The sequence below is a fragment of the Pelecanus crispus genome, chromosome 1, assembly GCF_030463565.1.
Source record: "Pelecanus crispus isolate bPelCri1 chromosome 1, bPelCri1.pri, whole genome shotgun sequence".
NCBI lineage: Eukaryota > Metazoa > Chordata > Aves > Pelecaniformes > Pelecanidae > Pelecanus > Pelecanus crispus.
Genome location: NC_134643.1, coordinates 193,173,285 through 193,190,187, shown reverse-complemented (window position 1 = coordinate 193,190,187; position 16,903 = coordinate 193,173,285). Strand labels below are relative to the sequence as shown.

The following is a 16,903-nucleotide window of genomic DNA, read 5'->3' as shown; positions in this document are numbered from 1 at the left end:
CTAAATTGGGTGTGAAATGCCTGTGCGATTATTTTAACCATATTATGTTGCTCTATGTTAATGAAACCAGTGAGTTGTTGGTACAAAGGATGTTCACAATTGGTATTTTTCTTTTTAAGAGAGCTAGTTTCTACAGGCTGTGTCCTTCAGGATGTAGCATTAGTTCTTCCTACAGCTTGCTGCAAATTATTCAGTGTTCATATGTATATTTATGCTTGTTATTCAGCTTTCTTCCGCTGACAAAATATCCTGCAGCAGTTCTTGGTTAGATAGGACTAGTTCCACTTTAGGCTCCTCACATGCTCTTTTGTGGTTTTTTTCCCCTGGTTCAGCCTGCACTGCATCCATGTCCTGCTGATAAAACAGTAGCCTTGATGGCCAGAGAGAAAGCAAAGCTTCCCACAGCCAGCATGGGCTATGAGTATGTTTCAAGCAAAGACTTTCATGGCACACTGGGCAGAACTGGTGGCATAGTACAGCAGGAGTTTCACCAGCTAACCCACTGATTGTCGTTTAGTTCATATTCATGGTGATATGTTCTTCCTCCTCTGCAAGGACTTTAACAAATACTTTTGGCTAATTCATGAAAGTATACCAAAATTTGAAATATATGGACAACCTGGTAGAAGGCACACACAAAAAAGTCACATATTACTTCCGAGTAGGCTGAGGTGCATTTGTCTGTCTCAGTGTCTGATTCTTTATGGACGAGTTCCCATTTCTGGCCGAGCTGGTACAACTGCAATGTGGGTTTGGGGGGAGTAAAGTGTAGCGTTTGGCATCAGACCTCGTTATGTCACCCAGTGCACACTTCACAAGGCAGTAAAAGAGGAGGAGAGGGGGTGGCAGAGAGGGTCCAGGACCCATTTTCTACCCCTTATCCCAGTATTCCATATCTGTCTGAGATACCTTTGCCCCAAAACCATGGGGCAGCACCTCCTTCCTCCCCAGTAGTCAGGGTGATGCATTATGGGGACAAGCAACTAGCACACAGCAAGGTATGAAAAGCCATTTCATTGCTATTGGTTTTCAGATGCACCTTCCTGCGTCAAGGCAACAAGGTCATGGGAAGAAGTGAACAACTCTCATCTGGGCTATTCAGCATATATTTGTAAATCAGGATTGATTTGGGAATGATTCCTAAAGAGTGAGGGGGTCTGTACTGTGTGAGAAATAACTTACTGACAAGGAATAATTCAGCCAGCTCTAACCTTGAAATAGATGTTTGTGGTCAGAATTTTATAGCCTGAGCGGAAAGAGCTAAGTACAAGTTTAAGGAGCTGAACGGGAGACACCCAGTTTTTAAAAACTTGGCATAAATCTCCGGTGGTTTGCCTTATGTTAGTTGCATTCACTGCAGAGGACTTTTTTGTTCAATGTTTGTTTGGTGTGTATAGATGTTATTTAAAAGCTATTTTTATCATAAAATTATTTTATGTTACGTATTGTGAATAGTGGAGATCAAATAAGAATTGGAATTGCAAATTCAAATATTAAGAGTTGATAAATATTGACTTTTAAATAGACCCACTGTAGATTTGAACAAAATGCTTTTTAACCTAGTATACTGGTTATTTGAAAATTACAACATACTAAAAAATGTACAGCATTGTCTGACCTGGGCTCTTTCTTCACTTTTACAGCTATTGATGTGGTCATGTTCCTATGAATTGAGCTGTACAGTGTCAAGGAACTATAACATAAAACTTTCTGGCTTGTACTTTATGCACATCACATGAAAAATAAAAGTGTAGGAGGTACTAAGCTAAAATACAGTGTAATCACATTAACTGTGTCTTTTCTAAAGATGAATTCTTAGGGTTTGCATGTTGGAAACCTCTTAATTAGGGTCTTTCAAGTACCTTTTTAAAGACAGCACAAGTATCTTAGGGCTGAGCAAGTCACCGAGATGCACCTGCAGAGCATTAATGACCTCCCTGACTTGTAAGCACTTGGTCAGTTTTTGGCCACTAGTACCAAACCCTATAGGTCAGACCCCTTAGGCTACTGGCCAGCCAAAAAAATAATGCAGCCCCCCTTCGCCCACAGTCACATGTAATTAATGCACAAAGACTAACATGGCCATATATCTGTGATCATCCTCACTCCAGCGTTTTCTCCCTCTGCTGTGAGTGCTGGGAGCTCACAGCCTTTGGTCACACCTCTTACCCGTTGGCTCATTCATCCTCTTTTCCAACAAGTGATGTGCTGATATGGTGAGCTTCACAAACAACAATAACAACAGCAAGAAGATACCCTTATGTAAAATTCATGGTCTGACAGATACCTGATGAAAGCGATGTGGTTTAGCTAGAAGCAGATACTCCACCTTTGCTTTGAGCTAACTAACCTTTGTGAGCCAAAGATACGCTGTTAGTTAAGGAACAGGCATCATCCTCAGCTTTGTTAGGTTTTCTTACTTTTCCACGTCTCTACAGGCTCCATTCTGTAAGTCATGGTGGAGTATTTGTTTTCCCCTTTTCATCTTAGAACAGGAGACTAGTTCCTTGAAACTTACAACGTCAGTTAATTGTTAACAGTTTAAAAAAAAAAAACCATACTCATCCCTTAATATGTTCTTTCAGCTGATGCCTTCATGCCGAGGAGGCTGTGTAGCTACTGATAAGACCTAATTTGTGAAGGGCTTTTCAGCGGTCTGACAGGTTCATACGTGGCAGTGTTTGTTCAGCAGGCAAGGACGAGCATTTGCTGAAACGTCTCTACAGTGGCCGCTAAATGCATGCAAGGAGGCTGGGGCTGGTGATCCAGAGGGAGTGGGCAGGAGCTTTGAGTGGATTCCCAAAGCGGTCTCTTGTTTTGTAACCATGTTCTGACTGGCACCTGATAGCTGATTTTGACTTTTCTCTTTCAGAGCCTAATGAGCTGTGTGTGGGCCCTGTGTTCAGTGATATCCCATCTCAAGATGCTGCTAATACAGTAGTTAATTATTCCTATCTGAAGAAGTCTAACAGGAGCAAAAGGAACTGGGGAAAAGCAATGGCTGCCGGTAAATATCTCAGGTCTGCAAAGGTCATAAGAAAATAGCTGGAAAGAGCTGATTTCAGCTGTGACTGGGGAGGGGGGAAGCAAAAATGTGTGATCATACCTTGTGTTTGGGGGTTCAGTATCAGAAAGGTACCATCTCTTAGCTATCTGTCACACTCTTCCTTCCCCAACCCAGGAAAATCCACGTCTGGGCTCAGTCTATTTTGACCATATTCATGGTAATTTTCTTTTGATTTTAGAACAAAACTTGGTATTTCCCATAGTGAATTGGTATGACCTCTTTTTAGTTAGGGGCTAATGTATTCTTAAATCTTTTTAAAAAAAAAAAAATTACACCTTGTGGAAAACAGGTCTTTCCTTGGGGTGTGTTTGGTTCTCACAGCTTTCTGACAAGTTGCCACGGAATATATATAATTAAATTATATGAGAGGATTACATTCATTCATGTTGGGAGGGGCCTCAGAAGGTGTCCAATCCCACCTCCTGCTCAAAGCAAGGCCAGCCATAGGATCAGACCAGTTGCTCAGGGCTTTATCAAGTTGAGTCTTGAAAGCTGCGAAGGGTGGCAAGTGCACAGCCTGTTCCAATGCTTGACTGTCCTCATGGTGAAAAAGTTTTCTGCATAACCAGCCTGAATCACTCATGTTTTACTTTGTATGTTGAATGTTTCCAATGTCTTTATGTCTTCCTATACAATACCAAGCACTATTATCAATGGCCTAAAAGGTGAATCATAATTAAGAAACAAACCAAACCCAAAATAAGCAGTTGTTGAGATATCTCATTTTCCCTGAACATTTTGATTAAAATCCTGGCATGTTGACTTCTACTTACAGTGTGTTTCTTTTCTTGCAGCAGCTGATGGTTTGGGAAGTATAGCTATAGATACCACACAACTTAACATGTCAGTCACTGATCCAACGGCTTGGGCTACAGCTATGAATAACCTGGGGATGGTTCCAGTAGGACTAGCTGGACAACAGCTTGTGACAGGTAAGATTTTTCTTTTTTAAAGAGATCTCTTGTACCGTCCATGAATTCTTCGGGTCCTTTTAAAACTATATGGAATGATTTCTGGGGATATTATATTTTTAAATTCTGAAAACATCAACTTTGATTAGTATTGCATACCATGTATTAGTGTCTTCTTGTAGTAGGTATATAATCCATATTATATTTTAACCTTGTGGAAAAGCCAAAACTCTGTGGGGAAATTAAACAGCTAAATCATCGATCCTTATGCTGGGTCAAGACCAGGAGTCAGGTCACGCAAGAGAAACGTTTGTTTCTGTTTCTCTGTTCAAGCAGGATGTCTTGAGGTTCTGCCAAGGAATACCCTGGGCTGGGAACTCTTGACCGGAGAAAGATTTTGAAGTTATGTTAATTGGGCAGAAAATCATGAAGCCTGTTCAATTCATATGCGCAATTGATATTAGTGAAGTGAAGCTTTCCTATCAGGTGTGTGCTTATTTACTTTCTGCCTGACTCCATAAATTGAATTTCAAGAGGTTGTTCTTGTTTGACTTTGCTATTTCACTTTCATAGTTTGGGAGAGCATTGCAGGGGATTGCTTATTCTAACAACAACAAAAATAGTATTTTGAAGCCAGCACTGTTTCACAGACAAGCCTGGATATATCAGACTTCGTTGTCAACAGTAGAGGCCCAGTTAGTTGGGATTAATAAAACTTCATTGCTCCTGTGAGGTAGAGAAAAATTATTTTTATATGGGTGGGTGTCCTTTAGACACAAGCCACATGCCAGGCATATGACAGGTCCCCTCTGGAAGCTGCATTGCCACTTCAGCTTAAGAAGAGCTGTGCAACATCTGGATCAGAACAGCATCCTGTCACATCTGCGCCCATCCATGTAGACGTGGATGCAGCGAGCCAGGTCATGATGTAAATCACTCTGCCTGCCTCACCAGGTATGCATGATGCTTAATTTTGGCCAAATATGTCCCCTTCTGAGTCTGGGAACCGAGTGGAGCTGTGCCAGTTCACAGCTGACAATCTGGCTCTGAAATACCTGTTTTACAGGCAGGTAAACTAGGCTGCAAGAAAGCTGATTTATAATGAATCAGTCTCAAGCAGAGAGTTTAGCTAGTGGAGGCTGTGAACTGATTCTTGGTCTCTGGCTTTAACCCCATGCTCCTGATTAAAAGAAACAAGCAAAGCCATACGTGCCTTGGGAGCCAGTTCTCTTCAATGTTTTTATCAATGACCTGGACACAGGAGTTGAGTCCACACTAAGTTTCCTTATGATACTAAATTAGGAGGACCTGTTGATTCCCTTGAGGATTTGTGAGGCCTCATATAGAAGTCTGGATAGATTAGAGCGCTGGGCAATCATCAACCATATGATGTTTAACCAGGACAAATGCCAGATTCTGCACCTGGGACCGTGTAATCCTGGATGTACGTGTGGACTGGGGGACAAGAGGCTGTAGTGCAGCTCTGCAGAAAGGTATCTGGGGCTTTTGGTTGATGGCAAGATCAATATGAGTCAATGTTCCCTGGTGGCCAAAAGGGCCAACCTGGGGTGATTAAGCACAGTGTAGCTAACCAGTGAAAAGAAGTGATTGTCCCGTTTTACTTAGTATCGGTGCAGCCTCACCTTGAGTGCTGTGTGAGGTAAGAACGATATAAAAATATTGGAGTGTGTCCAAGGGGAGGCAAGAAAGATGGTCAAAGGACTAGAGGTCAAGAGTTAAGAGAAGCTTGCTGAGGATACTAGGTTTGTTCAGCTTAGAGAAGAGGAGGCGGAGGGGAGGCCTCATTGCTGTCTGCAACTTCCTCATGAGGGTGAGTGGAGAGGGCAGTGCTGATCTTTCTGGTGCCTGGTGGTAGGATGCGAGGGAATGGCTTAAAGCTGCAACAGGGGATGTTCAGATTGGTTATTAGGAAAAAGTTCTTTACCATGATGGTGATCAAGCATTGGAACAAGCTCCTCAGGGAAGTGGTTATGGCTCAGAGCCTGTTGGTGTTCAAGAAGCATTTGGGCAACGCTCTTTGATATATGGTTTAACTTTTAGGTTGACCCGTATGGAGACAGGAGTTGGACTCGATGATTGTTGTGGGTCCTTTCCAACTCAGGACATTTTATGACTCTACATGCTGGTGGGGAAACAGCTTTTTCTGTTTTCTGATGGGGCTTTGCCTGCAGGTGCTGCACTCAACTTGAATGCGATTACCTCCAAACCTGAAAATAGCCACATGTCAAAACCATCTACTGCTGCTTTCGTTTATAAGCATCTTGGTTGCATATCCTGTGGAGGGTTGCCCACATTTTTGTCTTCCTCTCTTCCTCTGTCTCTCCGTTTTCAATATGAATTGTGTCCTCAGGTGTGCTATGCAATCCCTACATGGCAGCCTCATCTCATGTGCAATGCTTTTCCCCACAAGGGAGGCTCTCCAGGACTTTATTTCATTGCCAGCTCCCTGCTGTAATTTCCATAATTATGTGTATCACGTATTGTAGGAGTGTTGTACAGGGCAGTTGGTATTTGTTCAGCATTTTCAATGTATGAAAGGTGCTATAAGTAATAAATATTAATTACTGAAGTGCTGCCTGATTTCTCTATGGGTGCAGAATAACTTTTTTTCTTTCCTTTTGCTTTCCTTTGTTTGAGACTCTCTTGTATTTCAAGGTAAATAGGTGCTTTGACACTTCATTATATTTCCTTGTGATTCATAAGGTTTTGACACATTTTCTTCATGGCAAATCCATAATGGCAAAACCACAATTTACCATTAAAAGAGTTACAGACTTATTTGCTATAATGTATTTACTGTATCTGCATTCAGTGAGAATTTGCATCACCATGTTCAACCAAATATCTAACTAGTCCTTAGTCCTTTCTGACTTTTTTCATTTTTTTGCTATTAATCCTAGAAATGAACTCATCTTTGTCAGCAGTTACATATTGCTTTTGCTATTGTCATCTGTGACATTTCTCGGAGATGAAAATGACACACCCATGTCCCAGGGCTAACGTTTCATCTGTCTTCAAAAATTTATTTTATTCTTTTTTTCCTACCTTGATGACAGCTAGGAAAGCAGTAAGTAGTTTAGATTAATCTTGGAGAGAGTGTGATCTTTCCTGGACATCTTTACATAACCTGCCGTAGTCTGGAATTTGGTGTATGGTACTCATCTATATCCTGACATATCTCTTAGTTCTCTTATCTTTCAGTTTCCAAAGGACTTATCCATTCACGGACTTTCCTTCCCCAAACTAACCGGTTCCTAATTCCTAAACTGCAGGGTGTTTTTGTTCCCGTAGGTATGGAGCCCATATGATCTACTAAGTCTTTTTAAAGGTTTTTGATGGGGCTTTTTTCCCAACTGTTGTTGCCTTTGCTGCTGTGTAACATGCTGGGATGCCTGCCTTGTAACAGAGTTATGCTCCCCACTTTGCAATCTGTGAAGCTCTTGCCTAGCCCGAGAGTTTGTTAAAATGACAACTCAAGCTTCCACAACATCTGGCCAGTACTCTTCTCACAGCCTGAGATGTAGTCTGTCTGGTCTTGGTAACTAATCAATTTTAAGCACTGCTAACCTTTTAATACCAGTTTAGATGATATCTGCACTCTATTTAATTCCTTATCTCCCAGTGCTGTAAAATTGGATTTTTGATCTGGGCAAATGTCAGAGCCTTTCATTTGTAAAAATGGATTATTGTTAATAGTTGTATAATATCTCTTCTGTTTCTACATATATTTTGCTTACACTTATTGTTATTCAGAAAGCTTACCTTTTTGCATAATATTTGGCTACTGCATTACATGTACACTAATATATGCATTTATACATTATACATACATAATTCATACAATAAACTGTACTTTAATAATGCATTAGTTAAAGTTTAAAGATTGATGTGGAATAGTTATGGCTGAAAAGCACTTTCATTCTAAACCTCCTCTTTCAGCAGGTTATAATTTTTTCCAAAAAAGTGCCTTTTGGGCTGAAATTTCTCACAGTTGGTCTCAGCTCAGAGTAAAAAAAAATCTGGAAAGGTTGGAGAAAATCTGCTAAACTTCTTTTGAATTATCCAGGCCTTAAAACTGCTGTTTTCTATGCTTTGAGGCATTGAGAAAAATGGTCAGGTGAGAAGGGAAGGATAGTTTGTACTCCACCTTTTTGAGAACTGAATCTTCTTTGTGCACTCAGCAACTCTGATTCAAGCACATCTTTCAAGTGTCTTTAAGTCTGCGGTTTTGTTACATTTTAGGGCTAGCAGAAAAACTCAGCGACCTCAGGCCAACTGAGAATGTTTTATTTTGATTTTGCATTGGTACGTTTTAAAGGCAATTTTGGCATTGCTGAATTTGGTGTTTTTATGCTGTCATTTGTTTCAGCAAATAGCATCAGGTCACCTGTTTTCTAAAGGAAGACATCCTGCCAGGAAAATGATTTACTTCTCCGGTTCACTTTAGTTCTCCTTTCACTAATGAACCATTGCCCTGAAAAAACAAAGCAATTTTGAGATGCTTTTCTCCAGAATGACTTAGCTGACCTAAACATTTGTTAGTCAAAAATGGTATATGTCAAAATGTTCCCTGGTACAAATGAACATGAAGAGTGGTACGTAAGTGGCAATTCTTTTAGACTTAGTTAAGCTTATGCCCTGTGCTGCATATTTGTACTCTGACAGATAAAAACAACAAACTACAAGGGAAGACATCCAAGATGAAAGTTATAGATCTGCCTAGAAGTCAAGGGTATGCCTGAAAACTGTTGCCTTCTACTTTTTACAGGATAATTATCAAGGCACGCTTTTCCATGTAAGTCCAGCCAACATGCCTCAGCCTCAAGATATTTAAATTTTCAGTGGCCTCCAGGCTTATCTTTTCCTGAAGTTAGATTTTGACCACTTCTATAAAATCCTAGTGAAATCAAAGACTAGGAAGCTTTGAAGCCTAACGTCTTGCTTACCAAAAGGTATAGGAAAAAAATGCACCATTTTTGTCGCCTCAGGTGTGTATTTTTTAGACACTGGAGGTTGTGAAATGTTAGACACATCAACCTTTCTGTTTTTCCATTTGTCTTTGCTTTCCCCACACACTTGTCTTTTGACCTGGTTTCAGTGGAACATAGGAGCTGTCAGTTCCAATCAGGTCACCTCGCTCCGGATTGTGCTTTTGACAGTGTTGAGTATCAGATACTTCACAGGGAGAGATGTACAAGGCAAATCAGCACTGAAGTGCTTCTCCCTCTGATAGGCTCTCCTCTTGATCATTAATATATAGAACAGGGTTCCCCAGACTAGAGGTTTCCAAATCAAATCATAACTCAGCAAAACTTCACTTTTGGAAGCAGCACCTGTGACAATAAGCGGTTGCAATCCTGAAACTGCAACCCCAGACTTACTTTTTGATAACAGAAAAATTTGGGAATTTTCAATCTAGAGACTCCTAAATCCTAAGACATGAGGTTAAGTACCCCTCCCAGAATTTTATTAGTTCAAGACCTCCAAGTCTTTGAAGACTTAATATTCAGACTCTCTTTCTTCAGAATGAAGATTGTAACTAAAGTGAATCACTATATTCAGATTCCAATTAATCTCAAGCATTTTTCCATGTGATGGGCATATCAGGGGGAGGACTAGTATGATGGCTTTTCCTTCTCCTACACACTCCAGTATCTCAAGAGATCACCGATTCCTATGCAGAGGAGAAGACCTAGGTATGATTTAAGAAAAATCAAGGGTGGGATGAGACTTAGTCTTTCTACCATAAAATAGATGAGGCATGCTTTATGAATTATTGTCGACTGCGGCTCAGCATATGCTGACTAAATTGTAAACATCCTTCCTTGTTCTGGTTGTGTACTATTTTTGCAACGTTAATGAAGAAAAATCAAATAAAGTAGGAAATCAAGGTATATTTGATTATATTCAGCAGTTCCCCAAAGAAAGACTGTATATTAAGCAGTGCTGAAGACTTTAAGAAGTCAGCTGGCCAGAAGACTCTGCCAGCTCTCGTGTGTATATTTCTTCTTCTGTGGTCTCTCTATTACTGGAGGCTTGGAGCCACTGATAGCCACCTGGCAGTCTCATTTCATTTTACTCGTGCTATCCCATTACCTAGTAAAGCTTCCTTTTTCTACACTTCATTGCTTAGCCACTGAACCAACGTGCCAATGAGCACATAACTCGAATCATCCAAGACATGACTAACAAAACACAGCTTCCTTTTCTGTAATTAATACTGAGCTTCTGTTAATTGATTACAGGGTCTATCCACAAAAGTTTTAAAATAAGCCACTTGTACTATGACCTGAAGATAGGAACCTTTTTTTAGGAAAAAAAGGCTTGAGCATCCATAATTTGTGACTAAAGTTTAGTGCACTCCAGATATAAGCTTTGAAGTGCACAGTCAGCTGGTGAAGGTGCTCCATGCACTCTTGTTGCCCTGCCCCTGTAAGCTGCAGACCACAAATAGCTGCTGGAAGACTGGAAGCCCAGTGGCAGAGTAGTGTACAGCACATTCCTTGCTCTGAACACTGCACTGGCTTGATATCTGGCAATAAAAGAAGATATAGAAATCCTTAATAAAATCTGTAGGATTTTCCATATGTTTTGCAAACCGGTCAAGGTTACAAGGTATCTTTGGAAGGCATTTTTTCATTTGTTATGGCTTCCCAATCTGTTTTATGCATTGTGTTTCGTTAACAAGCCAAACTATGGAGCAAGAGAAATGTAATAAGGCATAGTCTAAAGAAAATCATATAATTTTCCTAATTTTATTCCAATTCCTTCCTACTTTGCTTTTGTAGTCTTCACTACAGAAACACTGCATTTTAGTCAAGAGGTAAAGATTTACCATTTAAATTATCTGAATGACCAATCAGAATAATTAAAGAGGTGTAGAACATGCTCTAAAGGATTAGAGTCAAGCTTGTACCCAGATTAAACTATGCATTTTTATTATCAAGACACAGGAGAGCAGCAAGACTGAAAGAGAATAGGTATTGTGGGAATCCCAATATATAGAGCCACCGGGAGCATCTCTAAAGAAGTATTATATATTAGTGTAACGAGTAGGGTTTTTTCATTGACCTGAAAAGCGCCTGCAGAGTTAATCGCACTTTCTATCATGTGAGTGTTACTCAAGGAGACTTCACACCAGGGGACATTAAAGTGCTAGGAACAAACACAGTCAGGTTACAACAGAAAAAGGAGAGAGATATTTCATGGCCAGAGGAAATGTGGCAGAAGTTCCAAGTGCCTTTGACACACTATTCAGGGTTAAGTGTACCTCTTAGGTCATTCAAGTGCCTCCTCTATATTAGACCTTAATTGAGGCCAAGGATGAAGAAAGTGATTAAAATCTGCTTGGCACTTAAAGATAAATAGTGCTTTTTAACATGGTATGAGGGGCTGAATGTCCCAAATAAACAAGACTCAGAGGTGAGCAGGGGCACATAAAGGAAATTACTAAGTGCAAACCTTGTGTTGTATGTGGGTGAGAGTTTTTTCTGGAATATGGCATCTCTCTCTCTGTTGTTATACTTTTGTCCAAGCCAGTTAACAGTTTAGGAAAACAGACTGATTACTATTTGGCATAACTCTTCTTAACTATCTCAAAATACCAGAATAAATTTATGATGCAAGCCATATTGTTTGGATGTTTGGGCAGGTTTTTTTTTTTGTTGGTTTTTTTTTTTATTCCTGGCTGTTGGTAATTATACCACCAAAAATCTGTTTGGCATGTTTTTATTTGAAGTTACAGTAAAGTAACATAAGGAAATACTTTATTTTTGCAAGAGTTTTCCCCATCTTTTATCTCACTTTGGAAAGCCTCCATTCCCACTATTTTCCATGTGTTTGTTTATTCTAGGCAAGAAAGCCCATGAGTAATTATGAGCATCCCACTGCAGAAAGTAAGCCAAGAGGCTATTGGGAACCATTTGCTACTGACTGTTCACTTCTGCTGGAGCACAGCTTATTTGCAGCACTTTCCCTTCAAACATCACTCACCATCCAAGGATCCCAGGTTCCTTGGCCAACCTGGGGAATCCAGCATAACCCCTGTGTGATGTACAGTTTGCTCATGGGAAAATTGAGTTATTGTGGATAGAAATCAACAGAAAGAGCAAACTGACCATTTTAACTAATCAAAGACAAGGTATGAATACCAGGTTATGTATTTATGTGGGAAAAAAAAGGCTTGTTAATAGAGTGTTTGAAGGTGGCCTGCTGAGCACAGTCATGGTGTCTGGGTGGCAAGGTGCTATGCTACCTGAAGCTCTAAAGCCAAAGCTGTTAACAGGTTGCATGGATGGTCTGCAGGAGATGAGCACAGCAGTCCCAGGAGGACTTATTTGTGCAGAATACTCTCAGGAGAGCACAGTGATCAGGATGGCACAGATGGCACCACCTGGGGAGTCACCGAGCAAGACTTCCTTGGGAGGGGAAGACTTGAATATGAATAGATCCCCAGGCAGCCACCGCAAATCAAGAGCTATAAGAGCCTTTGTTCTTCCCTAGTCAGGCTCCCTCTTTGCCTGCATGGGCTAGGTTGATGCTTAGAGCTTGGTCCCTGGAAAACAAGCAAGAGAAGCTTGCTTTCTACATTTTACCTTGGGATGAAGGGCATAAACCTGATTTTCTTTCCTTTCTGCCATCTGTCCTTCAAATGCCCTTTTCTTATTGCATGAGAATTAGGTCTCACACAGTGCATAAAGATGTCTGTCTGTGAAATATCACCAGAGGCAATCAGTATGGAAAAATGTCTTTTGATGGTCCACATTGAAGAATAAAGTTGGGCTTCAGCAAGCCTAATCCCTGGGCATGTGAGGGAGCTTGTAACAAATACTTTGCTAATGTTGACTTCATTCAGACAACCAGTGGATTTACCACACCTTCCCATGCTCTGGTGGTGATAAATGATGTGCGTGACATCACCAGCTCTGAGTAATGTCTCTGTAATGGGAAGCAGCTGGTCACTGGAGTAGTTCTGTTAGTGGACATGGAGGTGAAACATAATTAAACTTAATACATACAATATGCTCTAATACTCTGCATCATGTATTTAGATCGTGTTCTGGCCAAATATTAAAGATATTCTGTTACCGTGGCTTCAGAAATGTAATAGGTCTGTTAGTGTAACAAGGACAACATTATCTGCCTTTCCTGTATGTGCACATTTCTTATTCAGATTTTTTTTTTTTTTAAAAACAGTTCTCTTGACCCTAGCTGATTTTCCTTCATAAATAATCTCCTCCTCCTCCTGACCACAATGCCTACATTATTTAGTCATTATTTGTTATTTGTATTCAGGAAAGACTTAGAGATCGAGAGCTCCAGTAAGTTAAACACTGTCTGAACACTTAAGAGTCAATCGCAGCCCAAATTGCACATGGTCTGTTTTCTTTCACTTAGATAAACCAGGTAGGTAAGGGACTGCATAGAAACAATGGGATAATACTGATTGGCATAAAAAGCAGCAGTGATTATGGATCTGCCTGCCTATTATGTAGCTTTTTTTATAGGTATCTTGGCACAGCAATAATATGGTGGTAAGTGAAAAAGTGGTTTAACTCTTTTTATCTGATGTTCTGAGTCAGGCAGTGAGGAACAGGCAAACTCGGTTGTGCACATTAGAAACAGGCATACAGTTCCTGCCTGTTCTTCCTCTTTGACTATGCTGCTGTGATTTTTAGAAAGGGATTGGGAAAAGGGAAGTGAGACAATAGGAAAGAGCTTTGCTAGCATTTCAGCAGTCAGCACCACGGGAGAAGGTGCAGATATGCTTATTGTCACCTTTTTTGTAAAGATCTGGCAGCACGAGCTGTGTTTCAGAAAAGACATGTCCAGACCTGCAGTGGATGGAGAGGGCAAGTTATATGCTTCTCCAACTCCTTTTGTTCTCTCTGAGACAATTGCATTTCAAATGGTTCATTTCACTAGAAGTAAATGTACAATATTACAACCAACTGCAGTGTTAAAGTTTTACCGTATTTTGAGCTGCATCTGTCAAATCTATTTAACCCTTCTATTGGAAACCTTCTGTTTCAGGACTTGATCTATACTTGGACTTGCATGACTGAGCCCTTTCCAGGAATAATCATTGCAAACTTCCTTTCTGAGGCCTTTTGATAACTATTTTGGCACTTCAAGCATGCTTTGTAGAAGTATTTTTAAGACATTGCAGAATGTCCTACAACTTTGTCTGCTAGAATAGCTAGTACCATAAATAAATTAAATATTCTTTAAAAAGAACAATAAACCCACCAAAATCAAGAGGACGGGAAAGAGAAAAGTGACCAGATCTTATTTTTTCTTTTAATTCCCTTTAATTTAGTGTATTTATACCCACATACAGTACTGCTGTCCCTTAATGTAATAAATGCCATCGCACCCTTTTTTTCTCTACTGTGCTTTTAATACTTTTGTAATCCCCTAGGGACTTAGAGAAGGGTCATGGGTTGTGAGAGGAGAGAGATGCTGCACCTGGATATCAGGGCTGTATGCAGGAAGCAGGGAATGGGAATCTGCAGCTGAGCAGCTCCGAGAGTAGCTGGTTTAATAAATTGCTTATTATAAATATTGCAGGGTCCCTTTATGTTATTAGCCAGAATTCAGTATATGAAAAAATCTCAAGTACAAGCACAAGTTCTTTCTTGCTATTCACCAGGCTGTGTAAAGTAAGTAAGTATCTCTTCCAGTTCTTCCTACATATGTTGCCTTTTAACTTTGTGTCCTTTTGTTCTGGTCTAAGTACCTCGAGTAGGTAATCAAGCTTCATTTTATAATAAACTGTAGCCGGTTCAGGCATGTCATGACTGATTTATCTACTCCCAAGACTAAGAACTTTCAGCCTCAAGACTAAGATCATTCCTGGCTGCAGTTCAAGGTGTTAATTCTGAGCTTTAAAATCTAAACGTGGTTTGTCCCTACATTTTCCCTTCAAAAAGAGCAAACAGCCCGCATTTCTGTTGGTTTTTGTTGTTGTTTGAGTGGAATTTAAGCTGGAATTAAGATAAAACAAACCCAAACCATCCAATTCTGCACAAACAGTCTTGCATGTAATCATCATGACAAAGATTGTCCTGTCCTCTTGAAGGCAAGGGGGATATTATGTATGAATGGAAGTTACTAGCAGTGGGGAGGTTCCCTCTGGAGGGAACATATATCTCCACGAAGGATCCCAGAATATATTTCCCTATAACAAACTGCCTTAGCTCCACCTGATGGGGTGGCATGTGTCTCTACAGGTGTGCACGTCTTAGAAATGTAAAGGTGCAGTTCTAAGAAAACAGAATGATAGCTAATGACTCATATAGACCATTTGGTGTCCCTTAGCGACTGCCTTTCTTCCAGTGTTTTACCTCAGCAGTTGAGCTCATCAGGGACATGAAAGCTAACCATCCTTCCAACTATTCATCCAGGGATTTGAGGCCCCGAGTTCTCAGTGGAGGGCTTTTTTACCACAGCTACTTTAACAGACAGAGATCTCTAGTTTTCCATCAACAAGGTGTAGATTTGAATGTGTCGTGGTTTAGCCCCAGCCAGCAACTCAGCACCACGCAGCCGCTTGCTCACTCCCCCTACCCCGATGGGATGGGGGAGAGAATCGGAGGAGTAAGGGTGAGAAACACTCCTGCGTTGAGATAAGAACAGTTTAATAATTGAAATAAAGTAAAATAGTAATGATAATAATAACAATATAATAATGATAATAACAATAATAATATACAAAGCAAGTGATGCACAATGCAATTGCTCACCACCCGCCAACTGATACCCAGACAGTTCCCGAGCAGCGATCACTGCTCCCCAGCCAACCCCCCCCAGTTTATATACTGAGCATGACGTCACATGGTATGGAATAGCCCTTTGGTCAGTTTGGATCAACTATTCTGGCTGTGCCCCCTCCCAGTTTCTTGTGCACCTGGCAGAACATGGGAAGCTGAAAAGTCCTTGACTAGCATAAGCAGTACTTAGCAACAACTAAAACATCAGTGTGTTATCAGCATTCTTCTCCTACTAAATCCAAAACACAGCACTATGCCTGCTACTAGGAAGAAAATTAACTCTATCCCAGCCGAAACCAGGACAGAATGCAATCTCCGTAATGCAACAGATATCTACTAATGGGCTTTAAGGTCTCTTAGCTACCTCAAGTAGTAACAGAGGGACTCCATTATTCTAAGAATCATGTAACAGAAACATTATCCCATGTCTGCATATTCTAGCCACTGTTACTGTATACTGTAATTCTCCCTTCTTATTGCTAATAGGCATCAGGCTGTGATTCTACTGATATTTTCTCAATGTTTTGCTAATAGGCATCAGGCTGTGATTCTACTGATATTTTCTCAATGTTTTCTTGTTAGAATTCAAAGACAGTTTGGGGTTTTACACATTTCCAAGGTTGTTTGCCTTGCCCTAGCTCAATTACTTCACATTTTCTGATGCAGAATGGCATCTGGCCTCTGTGGACCACATTGTATGAGAGCCACACTCACTAGACTTGATTACATGACCTGTTATTTGTTGTGCTTCCAAGATTTGTTTCATCTGTAGCCTTGAAATACTGTATTTAATGCCTCATCCACATATGTATATAGTAAACATGAACTAAAGAAGTCCTCCAGAGGACTTTTTTTATTGCTCACCATGCTTTTATGATCGAAAGATGACAACCTGTCATAGTTTTCTTTTACAGATGTGTTATAGATTGAAAATATCAGGAAAGTCCATGTTCCTTAATGGCTGCATATAAATAGAGCTTACAGGTTTGCAAGTACTGCCCGCTCTGCAAACTCATTTGGGGATTTAAAAGGTAACAAACTTGTTTTCGCTCTGGCATCAGTAAAATCCAGTAGTAAAATGTTGCTGGCCAAATATTGTGGTTGGAGCCTTGATTGTCCCCCCTGGAGTTCCA

General features: G+C 40.4%; 1 protein-coding gene across 1 annotated transcript in view; it reads left to right on the top strand.

The window, feature by feature from the left end:
* The first annotated feature begins 3,863 nt into the window (after positions 1 to 3,863).
* ENOX1 (ecto-NOX disulfide-thiol exchanger 1) overlaps positions 3,864 to 16,903 on the top strand; it is a 141,790-nt gene continuing 128,750 nt past the window's right edge. Inside the window, exon 1 of the mRNA XM_075716990.1 lies at positions 3,864 to 3,999. Within this exon, the coding sequence (XP_075573105.1) occupies positions 3,909 to 3,999 (91 nt within the window). The 5' untranslated portion in view covers positions 3,864 to 3,908. The remainder of the gene's footprint in view (positions 4,000 to 16,903) is intronic.